The sequence below is a fragment of the Scyliorhinus canicula genome, chromosome 4 (assembly GCF_902713615.1).
Source record: "Scyliorhinus canicula chromosome 4, sScyCan1.1, whole genome shotgun sequence".
Lineage (NCBI taxonomy): Eukaryota > Metazoa > Chordata > Chondrichthyes > Carcharhiniformes > Scyliorhinidae > Scyliorhinus > Scyliorhinus canicula.
Genome location: NC_052149.1, coordinates 33,514,355 through 33,539,314, shown reverse-complemented (window position 1 = coordinate 33,539,314; position 24,960 = coordinate 33,514,355). Strand labels below are relative to the sequence as shown.

The 24,960-nt window shown below is 48.9% G+C and overlaps 1 protein-coding gene across 24 annotated transcripts in view; it reads right to left on the bottom strand.

The window, feature by feature from the left end:
- The window catches only part of LOC119964463 (receptor-type tyrosine-protein phosphatase F-like), a 529,423-nt gene that overhangs the window by 7,409 nt on the left and 497,054 nt on the right, over positions 1–24,960 (bottom strand). For all 24 annotated transcript variants that reach the window (XM_038793980.1, XM_038793995.1, XM_038793985.1 and 21 more), the window contains 4 exons: positions 24,014–24,140; positions 22,402–22,527; positions 11,659–11,813; positions 9,997–10,132 (listed from right to left, as the gene is read on the bottom strand). In XM_038793980.1, the coding sequence (XP_038649908.1) occupies positions 9,997–10,132; positions 11,659–11,813; positions 22,402–22,527; positions 24,014–24,140 (544 nt within the window). The remainder of the gene's footprint in view (positions 1–9,996; positions 10,133–11,658; positions 11,814–22,401; positions 22,528–24,013; positions 24,141–24,960) is intronic.

Genomic DNA, 24,960 nt, shown 5'->3' with positions numbered 1-24,960 from the left:
GTGCCCGTGTGGACAGGTGTCGATGTGCCTGGGAGGTGTGAATGGTGGGAGGATGGCGAGTATGCAGTGAGGAGTAGTATTGAGAGGAAATGGTTGGGGGTTTCTGGGAAAATGGGGAGAGGGGGATGGGTAGCTGGCTGACCGTGAATAGGGGTAGGGCTTGGTCCCGGGGTGGGGCTGGGATCATGGTTGATGGGCGGGGTGGGTTGTTGAGAAACCCCCAGTCCGAATGGTAATGTGGAACGTGCGGGGGTTGGTGAAGTGGGCTAGAGTCTCCTCACCTGGTGAAGGAGCTGCGCTCCGAAAGCTAGTGATTCCAAATAAACCTGTTGGACTTTAACCTGGTGGTGTAAGACTTCTTACTGTGCATTTTTGAAAAGCTTGAGAGCCAATGTGGTGATGTTGCAGGAGACCCATTTGAGGGTGAAGGACCAGGTTGGGCTTCGGAAAGATTGAATGAATCAGGTATTCAACTTGGGCTTTGATAGCAGGGCTTGGGGCTAGCGGTACCAGTTGGTGAGAGAGTTAGGTTTCAGATGGAGTAGGTACTTTAAATTTATTTTAAAAAAATGTAAATATAGGGCTACATCCGAAGATGGGTTGATCTAAGTCGCGCTGGTTGACTCCTTCCAGGGGGCGACGGTGTTGGCAGTGTTTATGAAGGAGGTGGGAGGAGTGGACTCATGGCAGAGAGTATTCCTTTTTTCACCAGTGCATAATGACTTTTTTATTATGGGGGGGGTGTTGTTGGGGGTGAGGAAAGCGGAAAACTCGGTGAACATTATTTCAGATCACGCTCTGCACCAGGTGGATGTGGTCCTGGAGAAGGGCCTGTGCAGAGACCAGCGTGGAGGTTGGATGTGGGGCTGCTTATGGATCCAAGTTTTTGTGTGAGGATGGTAAAGGTGATTGACGATTATGTGGGGTTTAATAAGAATGGACAGGTCTCACCATTGTTGGTTTGGGAGGCGCTGAAGGCAGTGATAAGGCGCACGTGGATAGGGAGGCAAGAGAAGAGCGGCAGCAGCTGGTGAATGAAATTTTGCAAGTTGATGGGAAGAATGCGGAGGATCCCACTCCGGAGATTTTGATCAGTAGAAAGGAATTGTAGACGCAGTTTGACCTTTTGTCTACAGGAAAAGCGGTACGCCAGCTGAGGCGGTGTGGTGTACGAGTACGGGGCGAAGGACAATCACTTGCTGGCAGGAAAGCTCCTCTGGCAGGCAGCCTCGTGAGAGATCGTTCAGGTCCGGGATAGGGTGAGGGGGCTGGTGGTGGCGCCGCAGCAGGTGAACAAGGCATTTGAGGAGTCTTATAAGAGGTTGTATCGGTCAAAGCCTCCAGGGGATAAGTTGCATATAAGGAAGTTCTTGGTGAGGCTAGAGTGTTCTAAAGTAGGAGAGGAGGAGGTGGAGGATTGAGGAGGTTCAGATGGCGAACGGGAAGATGCAAACGGGTAAAGAACCGGGGCCGGACAGTTTCCCGGTGGAATTCTATATGACTTTTTTGGATAGGCTGGCGCCGGTGTTTGAGGACACAATGGATAAGGGGGTGCTCCCGGAAACAATGGGACTGGCATCTATTTCTCTGTTGTTACAAAAAGATAAGGACCCGGAGGAGTGTGGGTCGTATTGGCCAATATTCCTGTTGAATATCGATGCTAAGGTTCTTGCCAAAATGTTGGCACTTAGGTTGGAGGAGTGCCTTCATTCAGCAGGTGATTGGAAGGATCAGACGGGGTTTATAAAGGGTAGGTAGTTGCCCTCGAGTTTCTAGTGCTTGTTAAACATGGTGCTTTCTGCATCAGAAGGAGGGTGGGGGAGCTGGAGGTGGTGGCGGCACTGGATGAGGAGAAGACATTTGATTGATTAGAATGGGAGTTATTTGTTTGTGCTATTGGAGCAGTTTGGGATTGGGCCTACGTTTGTGGCGTGGGTCTAATTGTTATATAAGACGAGTGTTCATACAATTGAGGTGAATTCGGGATATTATCAGCTGCAGAGGAAAACAAGACATGGATATCCCATGTCCCGTCTTTTGTTTGTGCGGGGCCCTTGGCCATTGCGCTGAGGTGCTCGGATAGGTGGAGTTTGATAGTGAGGGGGGTGGGGGGTGGAGGAGGAGGAGCATAAGGTGTCCTGTATGCTGATGATCTTTGCTATATTCCTAGCCCGGGTCCCATGGTGGGGGATAAAATGGGGCTGCTCAGATGATTTGGGGCTTTTTTAGGATACCGGGGGCAGGAGCTGGCTTGAAGGGATTGCCGTATCGTGAGCAACTACTCACTTCAGGTACCTCGGGGTGCAGGTGGCTCGGGACGGGCCAGATTCCGTAAATTGGGTCAAGGCAGATTTGTTGAGGTGGGACAGCCTACCCCAATCAAAGGCAGGTTGGGTGCAGACAGTAAAGATGAATTATTTTTATTCCACTACTTGCCGGTCTTTTTGCCGAAGGCGGTTTTTATTGGGACAGTTGATTTTGCCATTTGTATGGGCGGGTAAGATGGCGAGGATTCGGAAGACAGTGCTTCAGGGAGGGCGACAGTCGGCTGTGGGTGCGTTTTGGCTCTTCCAGATCTGATGTTATACTATTGGGCGGCGAACACCAAGAAGGTATGGGACTGGGGTAGGGAGCTGAAGGCGATGTGGGTGAGGATAGAGGCAAGTTTTTGTGGGGATTGCAGATGCTAGCTATGGTAGCACTCCCTTTTCCCCCAGGGAAATACACGGTAGTCCAGTGGTCGTAGCCATGCTGCAAATATGGAAGCAATTTTGGCAGCATTTTAAGTTAGGGGCAGGGGTCGAAGCTGATGCCAGTTTGAGAGAATCATTTGTTTGAGCCGGCAAAACTGGATAGTAGGTTTCAGGGATGGGAGCAGGGGGGTGATAGAAATGAAGGACATATTTTTGGAACGGCTGTTTGTGAGTTGGAGGAGTTGATAGCGAAGTTTGGGATTCCGTGGGTGGGGGTGTGTGTGTGTGGTTGGGGGGGGGGGTTAGGTATATGCAGTTGTGGGATTTTGCAAGGAAGAGAAAAGTTTTCTTAATGTTTCTGGTGACACCTCCCTCTTCGTTTTTGGAAGGGGTGTTGTCAGTGATTGGGTTGGGGGAGGCATATCGGTGATATATGGGACGATTTTGGTGGATATGGCATCGCGGGAGGAGGTTAAAGCCAAGTGGGTGGAGGAGCTGGGGGTGGCATTGGGGGTGTTGTGGTGTGAGGTGTTGTCTGGAGGGCGAATGCCTCAACCTAGTCTCTGAGGCTGGGGTTAATACAGTTTTCTTAATAAATATTTTAATTCAGGGCAGCACGGTGGCCTAGTGGTTAGCACAACCGCTTCACGGCACTGAGGTCCCAGGTTCGATCCCGGCTCTGGGTCACTGTCCGTGTGGAGTTTGCACATTCTCCCCGTGTCTGCGTGGGTTTCGCCCCCACAACCCAAAAATGTGCAGAGTAGGTGGATTGGCCACGCTAAATTGCCCCTTAATTGGAAAAAATAATTGGGTAATCTAAATTTATAAAAAAAAAAAAAATTTTAATTCTCCTTTTTCACATTTTCTCCCAAATTTACACTCACCAACAATAAACAATAATCAGTAACGAATGCAATGTCAATCCCCATAACAATAACACCATTCCCATCCTCCCACCAAACCCCCAAACATTAGCCCAAATGTTAACATAAACAAATAACAAAAAGGAATCAGGAATCACCCATAGTCACCATTAACGTATACAGTCAGTCCCCCTCCCCCCAAACCTCCCTAATGTTTGATGTAATCCAATTCTCGAAAGTACATGAATTATACAGCCCCTCCATCCTTCCCCTCAGTTCAAATTTGACCTTCTCAAGAGTCACGAATTCCAGCAGGTCCCCCCGCCATGCCAGGGCACAGGGTGGAGAGATTGATCTCCATCCCAACAGAATCTGCCTTCAGGCGATTAACGAGGCGAAGGATACAACATCTGAGTCCGTGCCGCTTTCCAACCCCGGCTGGTCTGACACCCCGAATATGGTCTCCCGAGGGCCCGGGTCCAGTTTCACATGCACCACTTTAGAGATTACCCCAAAAACCTCTTTCCAGTAATCCTCCAGCTTTGGACAGGACCAAAACATATGAACGTGGTTTGTGGCCTCCCCCCAAAAAGCTCTCACACATCTTCTACCCCCTAAAAGAACTGGCTCATCCTCGCACTTGTGAGGTGTGCTCTGTATCAGCCCCAACCTTGCGCACTAAGTGGGGGCGTTCACCCTCCGGAGCACCTTATACCAGAACCCCTCCTCCATACCCTCTCCCAACTCGTCCTCCCACTTTGCCTTAATCCCATCCAGCGGTGCCTTCTTCTCTTCCATCTAACCGACACTACCCCCTTCTCCAGTCCCCCTATCATCAGCACCTCCTCCAGCAATGTGGAGGCCGGCTCTACCGGGAAGCTCTGTATCTCCTTTCTGGCAAAGTCTCGAACCTGCATGTTTCTAAATATTTCCCCATGCTCCAGCCCATACTTCAATCCTGAAAACCGACCCCCAAGACACAAATCTTTTAGTGTCCTAATTCCTTTCTCCTCCCATCTCCGAAAATTTCCATCCCACTGCCCGGGCTCAAATCTATGGTTCCCCCGAATCGGCATTTCTCTTGACCCTGTCCCCAACCGGACGTGCTGGTGAAACTGGCTCCAAATTCTCAACAAAGCTATTATTACCGGACTCTCTGAGTATTTTCCCAGGGCTGTCGGGAGTGGCGCTGTTGCTAGTACCTTCAATCCCAACCCCTACACAAACTCTCCTCCATTTTGACCCACTGGGAGTCAACCCGTCTGGCCTAGCTCCGTACCTTCTCCACATTTGCCGCCCAGTAATAATACATCAGATTCGGAAGAGGGGTTAATACAGTTAAAGGTGGTGCACAGAGTGCATCTGAAGAGGTTGAGAATACTTGCGCGTGGTGTGGGAGGGGTCTGGCCATCCATATACATATGTTTTGGTCGTGCCCAACTTTGGGGAAATTTTGGGTGTCGCTTTTCAGCACCATGTCGGCGACCTTGCACTTGGATTTCGAGCCCAGTCCCCTGGAGGCCATATTTGGGGTGTCAGACTTGCTGGAGCTACAGATGGGAATGGGGGCAGACGGTTTAGCCTTCGCCTCGCTGACTGCGCGCAGGCGGGTCGTGTTGAGGTGGAAGTCAGCCTCTCCACACAGTGCCTCAGCATGGCTTAGGGATCTGATGGAGTTCCTGTATTTTGAGAAGGTTAAGTTTACCTTGAGGGGGACGATTGAGGGGTTCCATAAGAACTGCGGTCTGTTTATCCTTCACTTTAAAGAGTTGGTTACTGTGAACTGCTGGGTGGGAAGGGGGGCTACTCTGAGTTATCGGGGTGTTGGTTGGTAGACTGGCGGGGGGGGGGGGGGGGGGGGGGGGGTTCTGTGGTTATGCATTGTTTTGTTTTATGCATGAATTTTTAAAACTTGAAAAAAACAAAAAATATTTTAAAAAAGGATTGTTTTTATATACCATATCCCTATTTTTGCGTGGAATCATTTTCGAAGCAAAGTATCCTTTCCTCAGTTTTACAAATTAAAAAACAGTATTGGGGTTCCTGTCTGGCAGGGTCTGGTCCAGGGTCAGAATAGTTTTCTTCAATAGTCTCCACCCAACCCCTTCACTTTCTTGACTTCTCTATTTCAATTTCTGGCAATAAGCTATTAACCAGTCACTCTAAGCCCAATGATTCCAACACAATGACTACACTTTCTCACACTGTGAAAACTCTATGCCATTCTTCTTGTTTCTCCATCTCTGTTGCATCCTATTAAACACTGCAGTCTTCCATGCAAGTGATTCTGATCGGTCTTCCTTTTTCTTCAACCCCTGCCCCTCATTATGGTTGATGGGCCCTCAACCATTTCCATTCTATTTATGCATTTCTACTCTTACCCCTCCCTCTCCCTTCCAAAATCACAGGAGGGGTCTTGCTGCCCTCACTTTCTACCCCACCGGTCTCCGTATTCAGTGAATCATCCTCCACCTCTTCAGTCTAGCGCAGTGCCATCACCAAAAACATCTTCCTCTTGCCTCCCCTTTCAGCAATCTGGAGGGACCACTTCCTCTGTGACATCCTGGTCCATTCTTCAGTCACCAAAACAGCCCTGCCCCTTTCGCTCCTCCCTCTAACTGGCTTCCAAATGATACAGCAATTTACTTGTACTTCATTCAATTTAGTTGACAGTATTTGCTGCTAATGCTGTGGTCTTCTCTACAGTGGGGAGCCAAAATGCAGACTGTTTTGTGAAATACCTCTGATCAGTCTGCAGCTTCCAGTCTCCTGCCATATTAATTGTTCACCTTGCTCCCACTGTACCTTTCTGACTTTGACTTGCTGCAGTGTTCCAAGGAAGCTCAAACAGACTGGAGGGACAGCACTCATCTTTCAACTGGCACTTTACAACCTTCTGAACTCATCATCAAGCTCAATAATTTTAGAATGTAGCCTTGGTTTTTCTTTGGTGGTTTTGATTTTTCTCGTTGTTTTCTTTGTGTTCGGCAGCTATTCAGGATCTGGCCATTCACACCTCCTCCAAACTAACTTTTCAGTTTTTGACTTAGTCGCTTTGGCCTTGCACCATGAAAACTTTTGTCATTTAATTTCCCCTGGCTTCCACCTATCACAGACCTTCCCTTCTCATCTTTTTCCCACTTCTCCTCCTTTGACTTGCTCAATGCCTCTTTTTCCCAGTTCTGATGAAAGTTTACATAACTTTTCTCTCCACAGCTGCTGCCAGACTTGCTGAGGATTTCTAGCGGTTTCTGTTTTCATATCGGATTTTCAGTGACCACAGCATTTTGTTTTTTGTGCTAGGAATTGCTTCCAATATTTTAAGCACTCGAGTGAAATTAAGCAACATAATTCCTTTCAAATGCAGTAAGTTTTTTTATGGGTCACACGTGTATATCTCCAACAGTGACTGAAGATTATCCATTTCTGTTTTGTACTAATGATAGTTGTGTGTACTGGAGGTGATTTAACATTTATCCCTTCAACAATCCTGCCTACAGGGCCAACGAATACCTCCTGTCCACCCGCAGAATCTCGTCCACCAGCCTTGCCATCTCTGCTCGTTCCTCCTTTTCCCTATACGCCCGGATCGTTACGAACTCCCCCCTAATCACTGCCTTGAGTGCCTCCCACAGCGCGGCAGCCAAGATCTCACCTGTATCATTTAGGTTCACATACCTGTGAATTGCGGCCGTCACCTGCTCACATACCTCCCCATCCGCTAACAACCCAACTCCCAGTCTCCACCCACCCCGATACACTTCCAAGTCCACCCAATGTGGCGCGTGGTCTGAAACCATGATCGCCGAGTACCCTGAGTCGACCATCCCTGCCAATAACGTCTCATCCAAAAAAATCAATTCGAGAGTACACCCTGTGTACATGGGAAAAGTACGAAAACTCCTTCGCCCTTGGCCTCCCTTACCCCACGGTCCACCCCACCCCCCCGCCTCCCATGTACTCCATGAATCCCTTCAGCTCCTTCGCCACCACCGACGCCCTCCCTGACCTTGGGCTCGACCGGTCCAACCATGGATCAATGACCATGTTAAAATCCCCATCCATAATCAGCCGGTGTGAGTCCAGGTCCGGGATCTTCCCCAGCACTCGCCTCATAAATTTCACATCGTCCCAATTTGGGGCTGAAACATTTAACAGGACCACAGGCATCCCTTACAACAGCTTCCCACTCACCATCACAATCTTCCCCCCCGAATCTGCTACTAAATTCCCGACCTCAAATGCCACCCCCCCGCGTCTTCATGTCTAAACCGAATGGAAGACTTGTCCTACCCACCCTTTCCTTAGCCTTGTCTGAACCCCGATCTTGAAGTGTGTTTCTTGTAAAAAGACCACGTCCGCCTTAAAGCTCCCCGGGTGCACGCAAACACACGACGTTTAACTGGTCCATTCAGCCCCCGCACATGTGACCAACCTGGTTGGAGGGTACCCTGTCCCCCATCCTGCCGATCAATCATACCCTTTCTTAGGCCAGCCCCCGGCCCATGCCACGTGACCCTTCAGGCCCACCCTCTTGATGTCCACCGTCACCAATCCCTCCCATGCTACTTCACAGCAACAACACCTTTGTCAGCAGGCCTCTCCCCCTCTCCCTTAAACAAAACAACAACCCCATCCCACTCTGCTACCCTAGCCACCTGATCACCCCCCCCACTGTGCTCCCATTAACTAGCCCGCCCAGCTAGCCTGGCAGCTCCTGCCCAAGGCGCCCAAGCCTCCTACCCCCCATTGATTCCCCCCCCCCTTGTTTACTTCACAAACAACAATGAAACTAGAAAGAAAAGGTACTCTCACTCTCAATCGCAACAGAACATCTTGAAGGAGAAAAGTTCTCCCACAACCAACAAAAACAAAACACAGGAAAAGCATCCATCTCCTCGCACCTCCTCCACAGTTCAATGTCCTCCTTCTTCTGCCAGTCCATTGTCTCTTAAAAACTCGCCTCCTCTGGTGTTCCAAAAAAGTCATTCAGAGGCGGTTTGGGTACAACATCCCAACTTCACCCCCTTTTTGAAGAAGGCAGCCTTCACCAGATTAAACCCGGCTCTCCTCTTCGCCAGGTCCGTGTCCAGTCCTGGTACACCCGAAGCTCGCTCCCCTCCAAGTGCATCTCCTCTTCTGCCTTGCCCATCTCAGTATCTTCTCCTTGCCCAGGAACCGGTGAAGTCGCACCACAATCGCCCACAGTGGCTCATTTGTCTGCTACTCCTTCACCAGCTCGGTCCAGGGGCCAGTCATTTAAAAAGTCCAGCAGTTACTCTGTTGACCATTGGGCAGGCAAGGCAGACCCGTTACCCATCACCATCTTGATCTGTGGCGCACAAAGATTCTCTAGCTCCAACGGCTCCCTTCTTCTCGACCCACCTCTGGTCCGTGGATCCATCCACGAGCCCCCCCAGGGGAGTCAAACGTTTCTCCAGTCAGCCGTACACCATTTTCCCGCAAAACATCCACCGTACTTACGGGGAAAGGTTACAAAAAAAAAAAACAGCCTCGAGCGGGAGCTGCCAAATGTGTGCCCACTCGCATCATGGGCGACATCGGAAGTTCGAATTAGATAATAGTTAACCAGTTGTATTTGCTGCTTATTTCATTTTATTGCTTGTTATATATAAAAAGTAATTGTATTTAAATTTACAAACCTGGTAACTGTAAATATTGGGCAGCCAAGGGTCAAAAGACTTTGGGCATTTTCCGAAGAATTATTGGTTAATTCAATTGTGCTGCGACTCCGGGTCAAGTGGGGCTGGAATTGACCGCGCGCACTAGCCCAGGGGCTGTAATACTATCCAGCTCCCTTTGAAATAATTTTTGGATTTGGCATGCTGGTGAATTAACTATTACTAAAATGATACACGTTTGCTGTAAATGCCATCAATAACAGGTTTCTGCAAAATATATTTCATGGTACTTTCATTGTGTGTGGTATGAACATTCTTAATCAATATAAGCTTACAATTATCTTCTGACAATAGAATAGGTGTTTGACAGATTTCAAACCAATGGCACAATGTATCACCTAATCTCAGGGTTAGATCAACTCAAGAGGACAAAATCCATATTGGAATTGGGCAGTAAAACAGAACATGCTAGTGCAATGGAAGCTGGTTTGTAATGCCTGCGCAACAAGCTTCTGGTGCACCTTTTGTGTTCCTGTCCAAGACAATTTCATCTGATGGATCCTAGAAAAAGGCCAATGAATGGTTGCACCACAACTCACCATCAGAGAGATCAGAGGACTTCTCACGTGACAATCTGGTAGCTGGACTGCTTGCGCTGAATATTTTTGGATAAACCTCATCAACATGCTGAGATTATATGGCAAGGCAACAAGCCCCACACACACGTATATAGGCACCAGCTATTTTAGATTTACACTGGATTTCTACTCGTTAAAATTGGCAAATTAAGTATCCCACCTCTGTCTGAACCATAGCGGGTCGCTGCGTTCGCAAAGTCTTCACCGTTTGAAACATGTCCACAACTCCCTCGTATCTCATCCGTTCCAGCACAATGCTCAGAGTAATGAACACACCAGTTCGTCCCACACCAGCGCTAAAAAGACAGGAGAAATCTTTATTAGATGTTTGCATTACCACATATCTCAGAGCCTTGTTCAAAGTACTAGGTTTTCACTACTAAGGCTGGTGGCTTGATTTGGAAAAATTCCTGGCTTGCTACGCCTGCCCTTGGTACAATGTGCCCCAAATGACATGAGTGTCACTTTGGGGGGCACGGGGGATATAGGGGCAGCCATATGGGTGGCCAATGCAGGCTGGCTCAAAGTCCCGCCTCGGTTCTCTGGGAATTTGTCTTAGTTCTTTGGTTACATTTCAGACCATACAGCAATCATCCCTCACACCTCCTCCTCCCACCTTCAACCCACTGCCCCCACAAACTCCTTATAGCCTCATGACAACACAAGCCTGCCCCCCTACCAAGTCCCAAAAGCCACTCACACCCTCAATGCTGACTCATGCCACCCCGCCGGTCAGGGGCAATTCTCCGGGCCCCGATGGACCGCGCAGCCGTCCGTTTCTGGCCAGTCCCGCCTGCGTGGATTAGTTACGGTCCCACGCATGGCCGGCGTGGAGAAGACACCCCCTGTGCATGTGCCAGAATACGCCGGCCGGTCTGCGCGGAACCACGCCGGTGGTTCTGCGCATGAGCCAGATCATGCCGGCCCTTCGGTGCACGAGCTAACTCGCACAGTCCCTTCGGCGCCGGCTGGCACGGCACCAGCCCCTCCGGCGTCCTCCTAGCCCCAAGAAGTGCGGAGAATTCCACACTCACGGGGGCTCTTGACACCGGAGTGGTGTGCGCCGGTTTTCCCGCCGGAGTAAGGGAGAATCCCGCCCATTATGTGATGGAAGAACACTGGGCGCGATTCACCGCGCCCGCGCGGCATCGGGAAGGCCATCGTGAACTCGGCCGAGTTTCACGACGGCGTCGGAGGCCGCTCCTCACACCCTATTCACCCCCCCAAAGGGGGCTAGGAGCGGCGTGCCATAAATCTTGGCCGCCGGGAATGATGCGGCCGGCGCGCCTAATGACGTCAGCCGCGCATGCGCAGATTGGCCGGCTCCAACCCGCGCATGCGCGGTTGCCGTCCGCTGCCCCGCAAGACGTGGCGGCTTGATGTTGCGGGGCAACGGAGGGGAAAGAGTGCGTCCCTTAGAGACGCCGGCCCGACGATCAGTGGGCACCGATCGCGGGCCAGTCCTCTCCCGAGCACGGCCGTGGTGCTCACTCCCCTCTCCGCCGCCCACAAGCGAGCCTTTGGTGCATGTTCACGCCGGCAGCGACCAGGTGTGGTTGTCGCCGGCGTGAACAGGTTGGGAACGTCAGGCTGCTCGGCCCATCCGGCCGGAGAATCGGCGGTCTCCGAGCGGGGGTGGGAGAATCGCGGGGGGTGCCAGGGCAGCGTGTCCTGATTCGCCCGGTCCACCTGGCATGGGGAGCGGAGAATCGCGCCCACTGTGCTAAAGATAAATGCATGTAATACGTAATGGAAATATTCTTAGTTGAAACCAATTTAACCACCAATATACAATCCAATATGACTGATAGTTCATCCTCACCTGCAGTGCACAGTGATAGGTCCATCCTGTCCAAACTGTTCCTTAGTCTTGTGTACTTGACCAATGAAATCAATGAATCCCTCTCCCGTTTTTGGCACTCCTTGTTCAGGCCAGTCAGTGAATTGGAACTGTCGGATCGTTCGAGATTGACCATCCTACGTTAAAAGAAAAGGTATACATTTGAAAACTGTTAGTATAAATGGTGACTAACCCACATTTTAAATGAAATTATCTCTAGGATACAATGAGAATAATGAAGAAAACTTCTGAGGTTTCCCACTCAGAGGACACCAATCAAGATAGGGAATGAAGCCAAAAACACTGTGAATCACAAGTGAAATTAATTACCACCTTTACACTCTATGCATTTGCGTAGAGAGAGAGAGGGGGAAAGAAAGTAAACATGGGCAAGAGGGAGTCAGTTAGAACCATAACCGTTGACTATATTGTATTTTCACATGACATCTGCAAACCGAGACCATTTTAAGATTCCCAAAACTGGTTATGCGGAGTGTGCAGCATGGAAAGAGACAACTTGGCCCAATGACCCATCATGCTTTTTGAAAGAGCTACCCAACCAGTACCACAACCGTGTACTCTTTTACCGAAGCCCTTCTTTTCAGGATACAAGCAAGATCCAACATCTCTAATGATAAGTGCTTACATTTTCTCAAAAACCATTAAAGTCAATCTTTATTACCAATTTATACTGCATTTTATCCGTATCCAGTTTTCATTTTTAATAATTAAAAACAAGAAAATAGAGAAAAATTAGAGCCCACTAAATAGGATAATTAAAATTTTTTTTTTTAAGAGTACCCAATTATTTTTTCCAATTAAGGGGCAATTTAGCGTGGTCAATCCGCCTGTCCTGCACATCTTTTGGGTTGAGGGGCTGAAACCCACGCAGACATGGGGAGAATGTGCAAACTCCACACGGACAGTGACCCAGGGCTGGGATTCAAACCCAGGTCCTCAGCGCCGTAGGCAGCAATGCTAACGACTGTGCCACCGTGCTGCCCCAATAGGATAAATTTTGAGACACTCAAAAAATAGTTTTGAGAGACTTCCGGTTGCGGCTATGCGGTGCTAAGCCGCACGCTCGGCAGCTCCCGCTACTTAAGGACTTTTGGGCCGATTTAAGGGCCCCAAACGGCGCTGTTTCGACGAATCCTGGAGGGGGAAGGTGTCTAGAGGAGCATTCCCCATAATTTATGGTGCTCACCTGGAGTGGGGCAAAGGAAAAAGCTGCAGCAGCTCCCCAAGAAAAGCGGGGGAAGAAGGACAAAATGGCGGCCGGCGGAACACCCGAGGACTGGTGGAAGTGGGCGCAGGAGCAGCAGGCCTCTCTTCTGTGCTGTTTTGCGGAGCTGAAGGCTGAGCTGCTGGACTCCCTGAATGCGACTACCAACAAGCTGCTTGGGACCCAGGCGGCCCAGGAGGCGTCCATTCTGGAGTTGCAGCAGCAGGCCGTTGAGTGGGAGGAGGAGGCCGTGGTCCTCGTGGGGGAAGTGGAGTTGCACGAGGCACTTCACAAAAAGTGGCAAGACCGCTTGGAGGAGCTGGACGTTCACACGAGACGAAAGAATTTGAGGATCCTGGGCCTGGCGGAGGGGTCGGATCTCCCGTCGTATGTGACCACGATGTTGATCTTGTTGATGGGAGCGGGGTCCTTCCATTTGCCCCTGGAGCTTGAGGGAGCTCACAGAGTGCTGGCCAGGAGGCCTAAGGCAAAAGAACCCCCGAGGGCGGTGCTGGTGCGGTTCCATCGATTTAGCGACCGGGAGTGTGTGCTGCGCTGGGCCAAGAAAGAGAGGAGCAGCAAGTGGGATAATTCGGTAGTGAGAATCTACCAGGACTGGAGTGCGGAGGTGGCTAAGCGGCGGGCCGGGTTCAACCGGACGAAGGCGGTGCTGCATGCCAAGCAGGTCAGATTTGGAATGCTGCAGCCTGCGCGCCTGTCGGTGACATACAAGGACCGGCACCACTACTTCGAGTCCCCAGAGGAGGCGTGGGCCTTTGTACAGGCGGAGAAGCTGGACTCGAACTAGGGCCTGGGGACACACTATGGCCGTTGCTGTTTTCGTTGTTGTTGTTCTTCAACTTTGACATGTGTGTTTTTTTATGCTGGTTTTCTTTTTGCTCTGTTTCTGGGTGGGTCTGTCTGTTCGGTATGGGTGTGGGGTATGTGGGGAACGTTGGGAGTATGTGTTTTATATGTTCTCTCCTCTACGGGGCTGGGGGTTGGGGTGAAACTGGATTTTGGGGAGCTGCGTCAGAAGGGTGGGGTGTGGCAGTGTGAAAGCGCAGGCTTTCCTCTGGTTGTCTGCGCTGCGGGGCGGGGGGGGTGGAGCTGGCGGTGGGGGCGTGGCCTCTACTGGTTTTCTTCCCCGCGCTGAAACGGTGCTAAGGAGGTGTGGTAAGAGGAGGATGACCCCATGCCGGGAGGGGATGGGTTCTGGCGGGAGCTGCCGGGGTCAGCAGAAGTCAGCTGACTCACGGAAGTACCATGGAGGGTGCGTCGCGGCTAGGAGGGGTCCTAGCCTGGGGAGGGTGTGACCGGGTTGCTGCTGGAATGGCCAGGAAGGAGCTGGTGTGGGCCGGGGGGGGGGGTGGAGGAGAGGCGTTATCGCCATGGGGAACGGGTCGGGCGGGGCGAGCTGGCCTGGGGCGAGCAGTCGGTAAGCTATGGCTAGCCGGCGGGGTAGGGGGGCGGGTTTCCCTCTGATCCGGCTGATTACCTGGAACGTGAGGGGGCTGAATGGGCCGGTTAAGAGAACTAGGGTGTTTTCTCATCTGAAGGGGTTGAAGGCGGACGTGGCTATGCTCCAGGAGACCCACTTGAAGGTGGCGGACCAGGTTCGTCTGAGGAAGGGGTGGGTGGGGCAGGTCTTTCACTCAGGATTGGACGCGAAGAACCGGGGGGGTGGCGATTCTGGTGGGGAAGAGGGTGGCGTTCGAGGCGGCTGAGGTGGTGTCGGACAAGGAGGGCAGATATATTATGGTGAAGGTAGGCTGCAGGGAGAGAAGGTGGTGCTGGTTAATGTATATGCCCCGAATTGGGATGATGCTGGCTTCATGAGGCGCTTGTTGGGCCGCATTCCGGACCTGGAGGCAGGGGGCCTGATCATGGGGGGAGACTTCTACGAGGAACTGTACCGGTCGGAACCTCCGATGGGGAGAGGGGAGATGGAGAGCTTCATGAACAGGCTATGTTTCCCAAGGGTTCAAGAGGAGCTGGTAGAGGTGCTAGGGGCGCCAATAGAGTTGGAGGAGCTAGTCAGGGTGATTGGACAAATGCAATCAGGTAAGGCCCCGGGGCCGGACGGGTTCCCGGTGGAATTTTATAAAAAGTATGCGGATCTGGTGGGCCCCCTGTTGGTGCGAGCCTTCAATATCGCTGTGTGCGGACGACCTGCTGTTGTATGTGGCGGACCCAGAAGGGGGAATGCCGGGGGTGATGGAGCTGTTAGCGGAATTTGGGGGCTTTTCAGGCTATAAGTTAAATTTAGGCAAGAGCGAGGTATTTGTAGTACACCCGGGTGATCAGGAGGAGGGAATTGGGAGGCTCCCGTTTAAGAGGGCAGTGAAGAGTTTCAGGTATCTGGGGGTGCAGGTGGCCAGGAGTTGGGGGACTCTCCAGAAGCTTAATTTTAGCACGAGGGGACATAGCCTTAAATTGAGGGGTAATAGATATAGGACAGAGGTCAGAGGTGGGATTTTTACGCAAAGAGTGGTGAGGCCGTGGAATGCCCTACCTGCAACAGTAGTGAACTCGCCAACATTGAGGGCATTAAAAAATTTATTGGATAAGCATATGGATGATAAGGGCATAGTGTAGGTTAGATGGCCTTTAGTTTTTTTTTCCATGTCGGTGCAACATCGAGGGCCGAAGGGCCTGTACTGCGCTGTATCGTTCTATGTTCTATGTTCTATTTACCAGGCTGGTGGAGCAGATGGAGGAGGAATTTAAAAGGTGGGACATGGTGCCGCTATCGTTGGCGGGTAGAGTGCAGTCCGTCAAAATGACGGTTCTCCCGAGGTTCTTGTTCCTCTTCCAGTGTTTGCCCATCTTTATCCCTAGGGCCTTTTTTAGAAAGGTGACCAACAGCATCATGAGCTTTGTTTGGGCGCATGGGACCCCGAGGGTGAAGAGGGTCTTCTTGGAGCGGGGTAGAGATGGGGGGGGCTGGCGTTACCCAATCTCTCGGGGTATTATTGGACGGCCAATGTGTCGATGGTGCGCAAGTGGGTGATGGAGGGGGAGGGGGCAGCATGGAAACGGACGGAGGGCGTCCTGTAGAGATACAAGCCTGGGGGCCCTGGTAACGGCGCCGTGGCCGCTCCCTCCTACGAGGTATACCACGAGTCCGGTGGTGGCGGCTACCCTCAGAATTTGGGGGCAGTGGAGGCGACATAGGGGAGAAGTGGGGGGCTCGATGGAGGCTCCGTTAAGGGGGAACCATAGGTTCGTCCCGGGGAACATTGATGGGGGATTTCAGGGTTGGCACAGAGCGGGCATCAGGCAGCTAAGGGACCTGTTTATTGATGGGAGGTTTGCGAGCCTGGGGGAGTTCGAGGAGAAATTTGGGCTCCCCCCGGGAAACATGTTCAGGTATCTGCAGGTAAAGGCATTTGCTAGATGGCAGGTGGAGGGATTCCCTTCGCTTCCCGCGAGGGGGGTGAGTGACAGGGTGCTTTCGGGGGTCTGGGTCGGAGAGGGGAAGGTATCTGATATCTACAAGGTTATGCAAGAAGTGGAGGAGGCGTCAGTAGAGGAGCTGAAAGCTAAGTGGGAGGGGGAACTGGGGAAACAGATCGAAGATGGGACATGGGCTGATGCCCTGGAGAGGGTTAATTCTTCCTCCTCGTGTGCGCGGCTTAGCCTCATCCAATTCAAGGTGCTGCACCGGGCCCACATGACTGGGACGAGGATGAGTAGGTCCTTTGGGGGTGAAGACAGATGTGACAGGTGCTCGGGGAGTCCAGCGAATCATGCCCATATGTTCTGGGCATGCCCGGCACTGGAGGAGTTCTGGAAGGGGGTGGCGAGGACGGTGTCGAGGGTGGTGGGATCCAGGGTCAAGCCAGGATGGGGACTCGCGATTTTTGGGGTTGGGGTGGAGCTGGGAGTGCAGGAGGCGAAAGAGGCCGGTGTGTTGGCCTTTGCGTCCCTAGTAGCCCGGAGAAGGATCTTGCTACAATGGAAGGATGCGAGGCCCCCAAGCGTGGAGACCTGGATCAATGAATGGCGGGTTCTGTTCAGCTAGAGAAGGTCAAATTCGCCCTGAGAGGATCGGTACAAGGGTTCTTTAGGCGGTGGCAACCTTTCCTCGACTTTCCGGCTCAACGATAGGGTACGGGGACAGTAGCAGCAGCAACCCGGGGGGGAGGGGGGTGAAGGGGGAGGGAAAAAAGGGGGGGACGGGGACGATGACTATGTTTGTTTATTTAATTTTAATTTATTCTTAAGTTCTCTTGTTTATTGGGGTTGGGGGGGGTGGGGGGATGTGATACATGCGTTGATACGGTCTGGGGGGGTGTTACAGTTATTATGGGTTATTTTGTTGCATTTCATTGTTTGTCGTTATATTTTATATTTTCTGTAAAAAATTCCAATAAAAATTATTTTTAAAAATAAATAAAAAATAGTTTTGAATTTATAACGCCAAACATCGTAAGTGTTGCTAAATGGCAATTTTATACCATTCACAGTCACCACTTCTATGGCCTCAATGCCAGTTCCAAATGTAAGATACATCTCCTTGGTCACAAGATGCTACTAAGCTGCTCAGCAGTAAATTAGCCATTTGTGTAAGAAATGTGCAATGCAACATGTTGGCAACTAAAAGTAATGTTTAAAGGGCAGCACGGTGGCGGAGTGGGTTAGCACTGCAGCCTCACGGTGCCGAGTACCCAGGTTCGATCCCGGCTCTGGGTCACTGTCTGTGTGGAGTTCTCACATTCTCCCCGTGTTTGCATGTGTTCATCCAACAACCCAAAAGATGTGCAGGCTAGGTGGATTGGCCACGCTAAATTGCCCCTTAATTGTAAAAAAATGAATTGGGTACTCTAAATTTTAAAAAAAATGTTTAAAATAGTACATCGCCCCATAGTATTATGAAGCACAATACTTTTTAAAGTCCTACTATTTTATATTAATTTTGCAATGATCATTGCATGCAGCATTGACAATAATGTGACAAAACAAAAAGTGAAAAAAATACTGTTGCTGGAAATCTGAAATAAAAACAGCAGGGTGTGCCAAGAGTTTGCAGCCTCTTCTGTTAACAATAACGCTGTCGTGATTATTAAGGTTTTTCAACATCTTGAAATTATGGAAGTGGCAGGCACATACCTCTGGACTTGGTTATTGGTTAAAAAAAAGCAACATTTTGGAATTCTCTTTCAATTTTTGGAATCATTGTGAATTCTCAATGCAATAAAGAGGATTTAGAAACACATCAACATTTTAAAAATTCATTCACGGGATGTGGGCATTGCTAGCAAGGCTAGCATCTATTGCCCAGAGGACAGGAGTGTGAGCCTCTGCAACTGTCCAATAGGTTTGAAGTTCTCTCAGCGTGGTTGAATGAGAGCGGGGGGCTACAGGGTGGATGAGCAAACTGACCATGGTACTCTACTACAGGAAGCCATTGAATGAGGGGAGCAAAAAGGAACCTTGTAGTAGTACGGTTCAGTATAGGTCAGGGAATTGACACTGTTCTCTGCAGCAAAGAGTGAGGGTCCAGATGGCTGTGTTGCCTGCCAGAATTCAGGAAATATGCTCAGGCTGGAGAAAGAACTTGCAGTTATCCATGTAGATACCAGTGACATAGGTAGAACTAGGGGTGAAGTGCTGCATGGAGAATATGAGGAGCTAAGCACTAAATTGAAAAAGCAGAACCTCAAAGGTTATAATCTCTGGATTATTGCCTGAGCAGCTCATTGGCATAGGGTACATAAAATTAGGGAGATAAATAGGTGGCTCCAAGACTGGTGTGGGAGAAATTTGTGGAACTCTGGATCAGTACTGGGGAAAGTGGGGGATGTACTGTCGAGGTAGACTACACCTGAACGATGCTGGGATGAGTGTTCTTACAAACTGCATAACGAGGGAAGTAGAGAGTTTTAAACTAAATAGAGGGGGAAAAGAGAGAAAGATGTGGTATATCAAATAGTTGAGACAAGAGAGGGAAATAGTTAAATTGGTAATTAAGTACAAAGAGAACAAAACCTAAGAAATCAAAGAATCAAGACTAGATGTTACAAACATAGCAAAAAGACAAAATTAAAGGCTCTGTATCTGAATGCATGCAGCATTCATAACAAAGTTAATGGATTGATAGCACACAATGAAGTTTTAAAACATTAATTCAAGGGATATGAGCTTTGCTGGCTGGACCAGCATTCATTGCCCATCCCTAATTGCTCTTGAGAAGGTAGTGGTGAGCTGCTTTCTTGAACTGCTGCAGTCCATGTGATGTGGGTACATCCACAGTGCTGTTCGGGAGGGAGTTGCAGGATTTTTCCCCAGTGACAGTGAAGGAACGGTGATATATTTCCAAGTCAGGATGGCGTGTGATTTAGAGGGGAACTTGTAGGCGGTGGTGTTCCCAAGCATCTACTGCCCTAGTCCTTTCATCTAGATGGTAGTGGTCGTGGGTTTGGAAGGTGCTGTCTCAGGAGCCTTGCTGGGTTCCTGCGCATTGCTGCGCAATGGTACACATTGCTGTTGCTGTGCGGTGGTGGTGAAGGGAGTGAATGTTGGTGGAAGGGATGCCAATCAGGTTGGCTGCTTTGTCCTGGATGGTGTCAAGCTTCTCGAGTGTTGTTGGAGCTGCACTCATCCCGTTAAGTGGAAAGTATTCCATCGCACACCTGACTTGTGCCTTGTCGATTGTGGACAGGCTTTGGGCAGTCAGGAGGTGAGTTGCAGCAGGGTTCCTTGCCTCGGGTCTGCTCTTGTAGCCACAGCGTTCATATGGCTAGTCCAATTGAGTTCTGGTCAATGGTAACTCCCAGAAAGTTGATAGCAAGTTTCCGTGATGGTAATGCCATTGAATATCAAGAGGCGATAGTTGGATTCTCTCTAGTTGGAAATGGTCATTGCTTGGCACTTGTGTGGCACGTGTCACATGTCAGACCAAGCCTGGATGGATATAGTCCAGGTTTGTCGCATTTGGACCTGGACTGCTTCAGTATCTGAGGATTTGCGAATGGTGCTGAATATTGTGCAATCATCAGCGCAAATCCCCACTTCTGACCTGATGGTGGAAGGAAGGACATTCATAAAGCAGCTGAAGGTGGTTGGGCCTTGGGGCACTCCCCTGAGGAACTCTTGCAATGATGCCCTGGAGCTGAGATTACTGACCTGCACCAACCAAAATCATCTTCCTACGTGCTGGGCATGACTCCAAATCGTGCAGAGCCCCACCCCCGCACCCCAATTCCCATTGACTTCAGTTTAGCTAGGACTCCTTGATGCTATATTTAGTCAAATGCTGCCTTGATGCCAAGGGCAGTCACTCTCACCGTACCTCTGCAGTTCAGCACTTATGTCCATGTTGGCATCAAAACTGTAATGAGATCAGGAGCTGAGTGACCCTGGCGGAACCCAAACTGAGTGTCAGTGACCAGATTATTGCTGAGTAAGTGCCGCTTGAGTGTACTGCTGATATCTTCTTCCATCACTTTATTGATGATCAAGAATAGGCTGTTGGGGCGGTAATTGACCGGATTGGATTTCTCCTGCTTTTGTGTACAAGGCATATCTGGGCTATTTTCTACATTGCTGGCCAGTATTGTAGCTGTACTTGCCAAGATGGATCATACATTTGGCAGGTTTCCTTCCCTAAAGGACATCAGTGAACCAGATGGATTTTTACCGATAATCAATAACGGCTTGATGGTCATTTTAATTCCAGTTTTAAAACTTCAATTCAAATTCCATCAGCTGCCGTGATGGGACTCAAACTCATGTCCCCTTGTCTCTAGATTACTAATCCAGTGACAATACCACTACATCACTGCCTCCCCCAAATAGAAATGATCTGATAGCCATTATGAAGATCTCACTGCAGGATGACAAGGATTGGGTCCTGAATACTGAAGGATTCTTGATATTCAGGTAGAATATGGAGCTAGGTAAAGGTGGAGGTGTAGCACCGTTAATCAGAAGAGTGATCCAGGACGTGGAGAAAAAGGTGTCCGAGCACGAGGAATATATAACCGTGCTGGAGACCAAGGTGGGGATGATGAACGACCGCCAGAAAAGAATGCAGGGGAAGTTGGAGGACCTGGAGAACAGGTCCAGGAGGCAGAATCTTAGAATTGTCAGCCTCCCTGAAGGCAGTGAGGGATCGGATGTGAGGCCTTATGTGACGGACATGTTGGAGAAGTTGATGGTGGCTGAGGCGTTGCCTCGGCCCCTGGAAGTGGATATAGCGCACAGGGTCCTCGTGAAGAAGCCCCGAGCGAACGGGCCGCCGAGGGTGATACGCTTTCACTGATTCCTGGGCAAGGAACATGTTCTGCAGTGGGCCAAGAACGAACAGAGCGGCAAGTGGGAGAATTGTGAGCTGCGCATTAATCAGGACCTGGGCGCGGATTTGGCCATGAGGCGAGCTGGATTTAATCGAGCAAAAACGGCCCTCTTTAGGAATTTCCACAGGTATTTCAAAAGGAAAAGTGCAAGTAAAGAGAGTGTTGGTCCTCTAGAAAGTGAGAGTGGGGAGTTTATAGCAGATGAAACAAACAAATATTTTGTTCTGTCTTCACTATAGAGGGTATTAAAAATATTCCAGTAATAGCTGTAAATCAGATGGTGAAGGGGAGAGGGGAACTTGATAAAATTACAATCACTAGGAAAGCTGTACTGGGCAAATTGATGGAGCTGCAAGCTGACAAGTCTCTAGGACCTCATGGACTTTATCCTGGGGTCTTAAAAAGGTGACAAATGAGGTCAAATGACGCGTTGGTGCTAATTTTCCAAAATTCGATAGATTCTGGAAAAGTTCCAACAGACTGTAACGTATCAAATATAATCCCTCTATTAAGGGAGGGAGACAGAAAACAGGAAACTATCGGTCAGTTAGCTTGATATCTGTCATGGGGAAGGTAATAGAATCAATCATGAAAGAGGCTATAACTGGGCATTTAGGAAACCTCAAGGTAGTCGGGAAGAATCAGCATAGTTTAATGAAAGGGAAATCATGTTTAACCAATTTATTTGAGTTCTTTGGAGGAGTAACATGTGCTGTGAATAGAAGGGAGTCTGTAGAAAGTATTTGGTAAGGTGCCATATCAAAGGTTATTGCAGAAAATAAAAGCTCACTATGTAGGGGATAACATATTAGTCAGGATAGAAGATTGTATTTTAAGATTTATATGATTTTATATGAATAAATGGGTCTTTGTCTGATTGGCAGGATGTGACAAGTGGCGTCCCGCAGAGGTCTTGGCTGGGGCCTCAACATTTTACAATTCACATGATTTAGAGGAGGGGAGGGAAGGCATGGTAGATACATTTTCAGATGACACAAAGAAACGTTGGAACGTATGTTGTGAAGAGGATATAAGGAGATTGCAGACTAATATATATATAACTTAAGCGAGTGGGAAAAAATCTGGCAGATGAGTATAATGTGGGATAATGAGAAGTTTCTCATGATTCTCATGATTAGTAGCCTGCACACTAAAGAATATGAAGGAACATTAATATGACTTCCATCTTACACTTACCCTGGCATCTGTTACTTTGAACTCTCGTAGGATATACTGTGGCATGCTGTATTCAGCCATTGGGTCTACCACAAAGTACTGATATCGGGCAGAACGCTCTGCTGGCCAGTACTGGTGGCATTTTTCCTAGTGAGAATAAAACAACAGATAGACAACAATGAGTACACCACACATCAGCTATAAATAGTGGCACTTCACCCTTATTTACTGTAACTATAAAGCTGTAATTAACATTTCATCTTCTGAATATAGTAGAACAGGCCTGTAGAGGCAGGATTTGGGGTGGGTGGTTTGAGAAGTGGCAAAAAATACCATCCGATGGTTAAAGGGTGAAGTTAAGTGAGGCAATTAAAATAACAATCAAGTGCTACTTTTTGTTTGCAATTGCTCCTTCCCAATGGAGCACAGGTCACATGCTTTGCCGACAACTCTGCAAGATAGAGAAGACAAGGTCACGGTGGGAAGTCACTGAGGGCTCAACCGACATTAAATCTAACAGTATAAAGGGGGAAAGCAGCAAGCTGACAGGAACAACTCATTGTGGCAAATATATTAGATATTGTTCAGCAAAATAATTTATTGTCATTTCACCGAGGACACTTGGATGACCTAAACAGCTCCACTGCATCCTGCATGAACCTGATCCATTCACTTCCATGCCACTGACATTGCAGCTGGACACAGCATCCTCTTCGCCCCCCAAATAAAGCTGATCTGCTACAAAGAGTTATCCACCATTATATTTTCTGCCTTGCATTTCCACCCATGAGTTTCATGGCACACTCTTGCTTTAACAAACTCATGTCCAATGACGGTTGGGAAATAAACAACACAGGGTCACGTACTGGGGATGTAGCATTGAAGTATTCCATTCGTCACTAACGTTGGAAGATTGAAGAAACACCAGTTAATTGCTATGTATCAATGAGGTGTCTTCAGTGCCCTCTTTTACACATACAATTAGTCTTCTGGCTGAGCAGAGCTGGAGGCAGCTCGCTTGTTCCCAGACTCTAATACATCAGATGTCTGTGAGAATTGTCCTCAGGATTGCGGAGGCCATGAGGGCCTCGCAAAAGTCTGTCCCATCTACATTGGGGCAGGGGCATCCTCAATCATGGGTCAGAGGTCAGATTATGTGTCTCTGTCAGAGAGACCAATGGGAAGGGCTGTGACCTGGGGTATCTTGAGGAAAGTCCCTGATGAAAAGTGATTTGCAACTTTATTTGGAACAAACTACTCAAGAAAGTCAATCAATTCATGCCACAATAACTACAAACCTTCCAGTTTCTGAGATAATTGTGCCTCATGTTTTGCAAAGTGTGGCTGATATCTGGTTGACAAATATTGTTACAAACAAAAGCAACAACTTGCAGAAAGAAGCATTACATTCAGTGCCTCTAAATTTTCAAATTGTCGTCTCTTCTTTCTTCCTCCACCAGTCCCCCACTCCCCTCAAAACATCAATGTTGCCCAAATGAGTCAGATTATACTTGTAGTCACAGGATTGAAAATGGACTAATTTAGATAATAACTAGTATATGGTCAGCAAACAACTTTCTTTTGAGGTGGTTTTATTACACTGTTGGGGGCACAACTGTTGAGCGTTACTTACTCGGCCCATCTCCCGCAGTTTTGTGAGCATTACTACAATCGTCGAATTGTGCTCCCACAGCATACGCCAGAAATCTTCTGTGGTCTCTGCCAAGGGTCCCTGTGTGGCAATATAAGCCTTCTGCTGCCTGTTTATTGAGGAAACACAGATATCGTTAAAAACACTTCCTTCTAGCAGAGACTTCTTGCACAACATCTGTGGTGAAATTAGTACCTTTATTGCAACAGTACTTCTTTAAAACTCTATCTCATGCCATTCCATCCTTCCCGCCATTTATCTCTTATTCCATTTTCAAACCATTCCTTTCAACCTCTCATATCATCCCCATTGTCCCATCCCTTCTTCCTGTGCCAGACTTCCCCATGCCATTTTCCCTGCATACCTTCCTCTCACCCCCTTGCAGAATACTTAATGTTTGATGAGGGTATTCAACAAAAAAGATTGTTCTATGCCTATGGGATGACAGATATTTATAAATTTTATTGGAATATTTGGATGCTGTGTGTACCCAGGCATGCCCATCCTGGGCACCCTTTAAGCCAAAGCTCCCTTTAAAGCGAACAATCAAACAGTCTGGACAGACAAAAATGTTATTGTTACTGTAGGTAATTGACTTGAATTGGCTCCTTTTTGCAACATGTTGTTCTGATCTTGTCCACAGGAGGGGGTAATGCAATAGTCTCATTATTACATTATAAAATAATCTAACCAAGATGCACAAAACAATTCAACGGCGAATTTCATGTGAAAACCTTCTAAATCGCTAAGATTTCCATACAATAACTTAAATACGCAACTATTTTCCGAAGACCTGCATTTAAAATAATGCCTCCTAATCAACACCTCCTGGTGCCCAGATGATGTAGCAACACTGGCGAGTTTCTGCTCCTCGAACCTGGAATACCTGACGCTAAAATGCTGCCCCTACTACCTTCCCACGGGAGTTC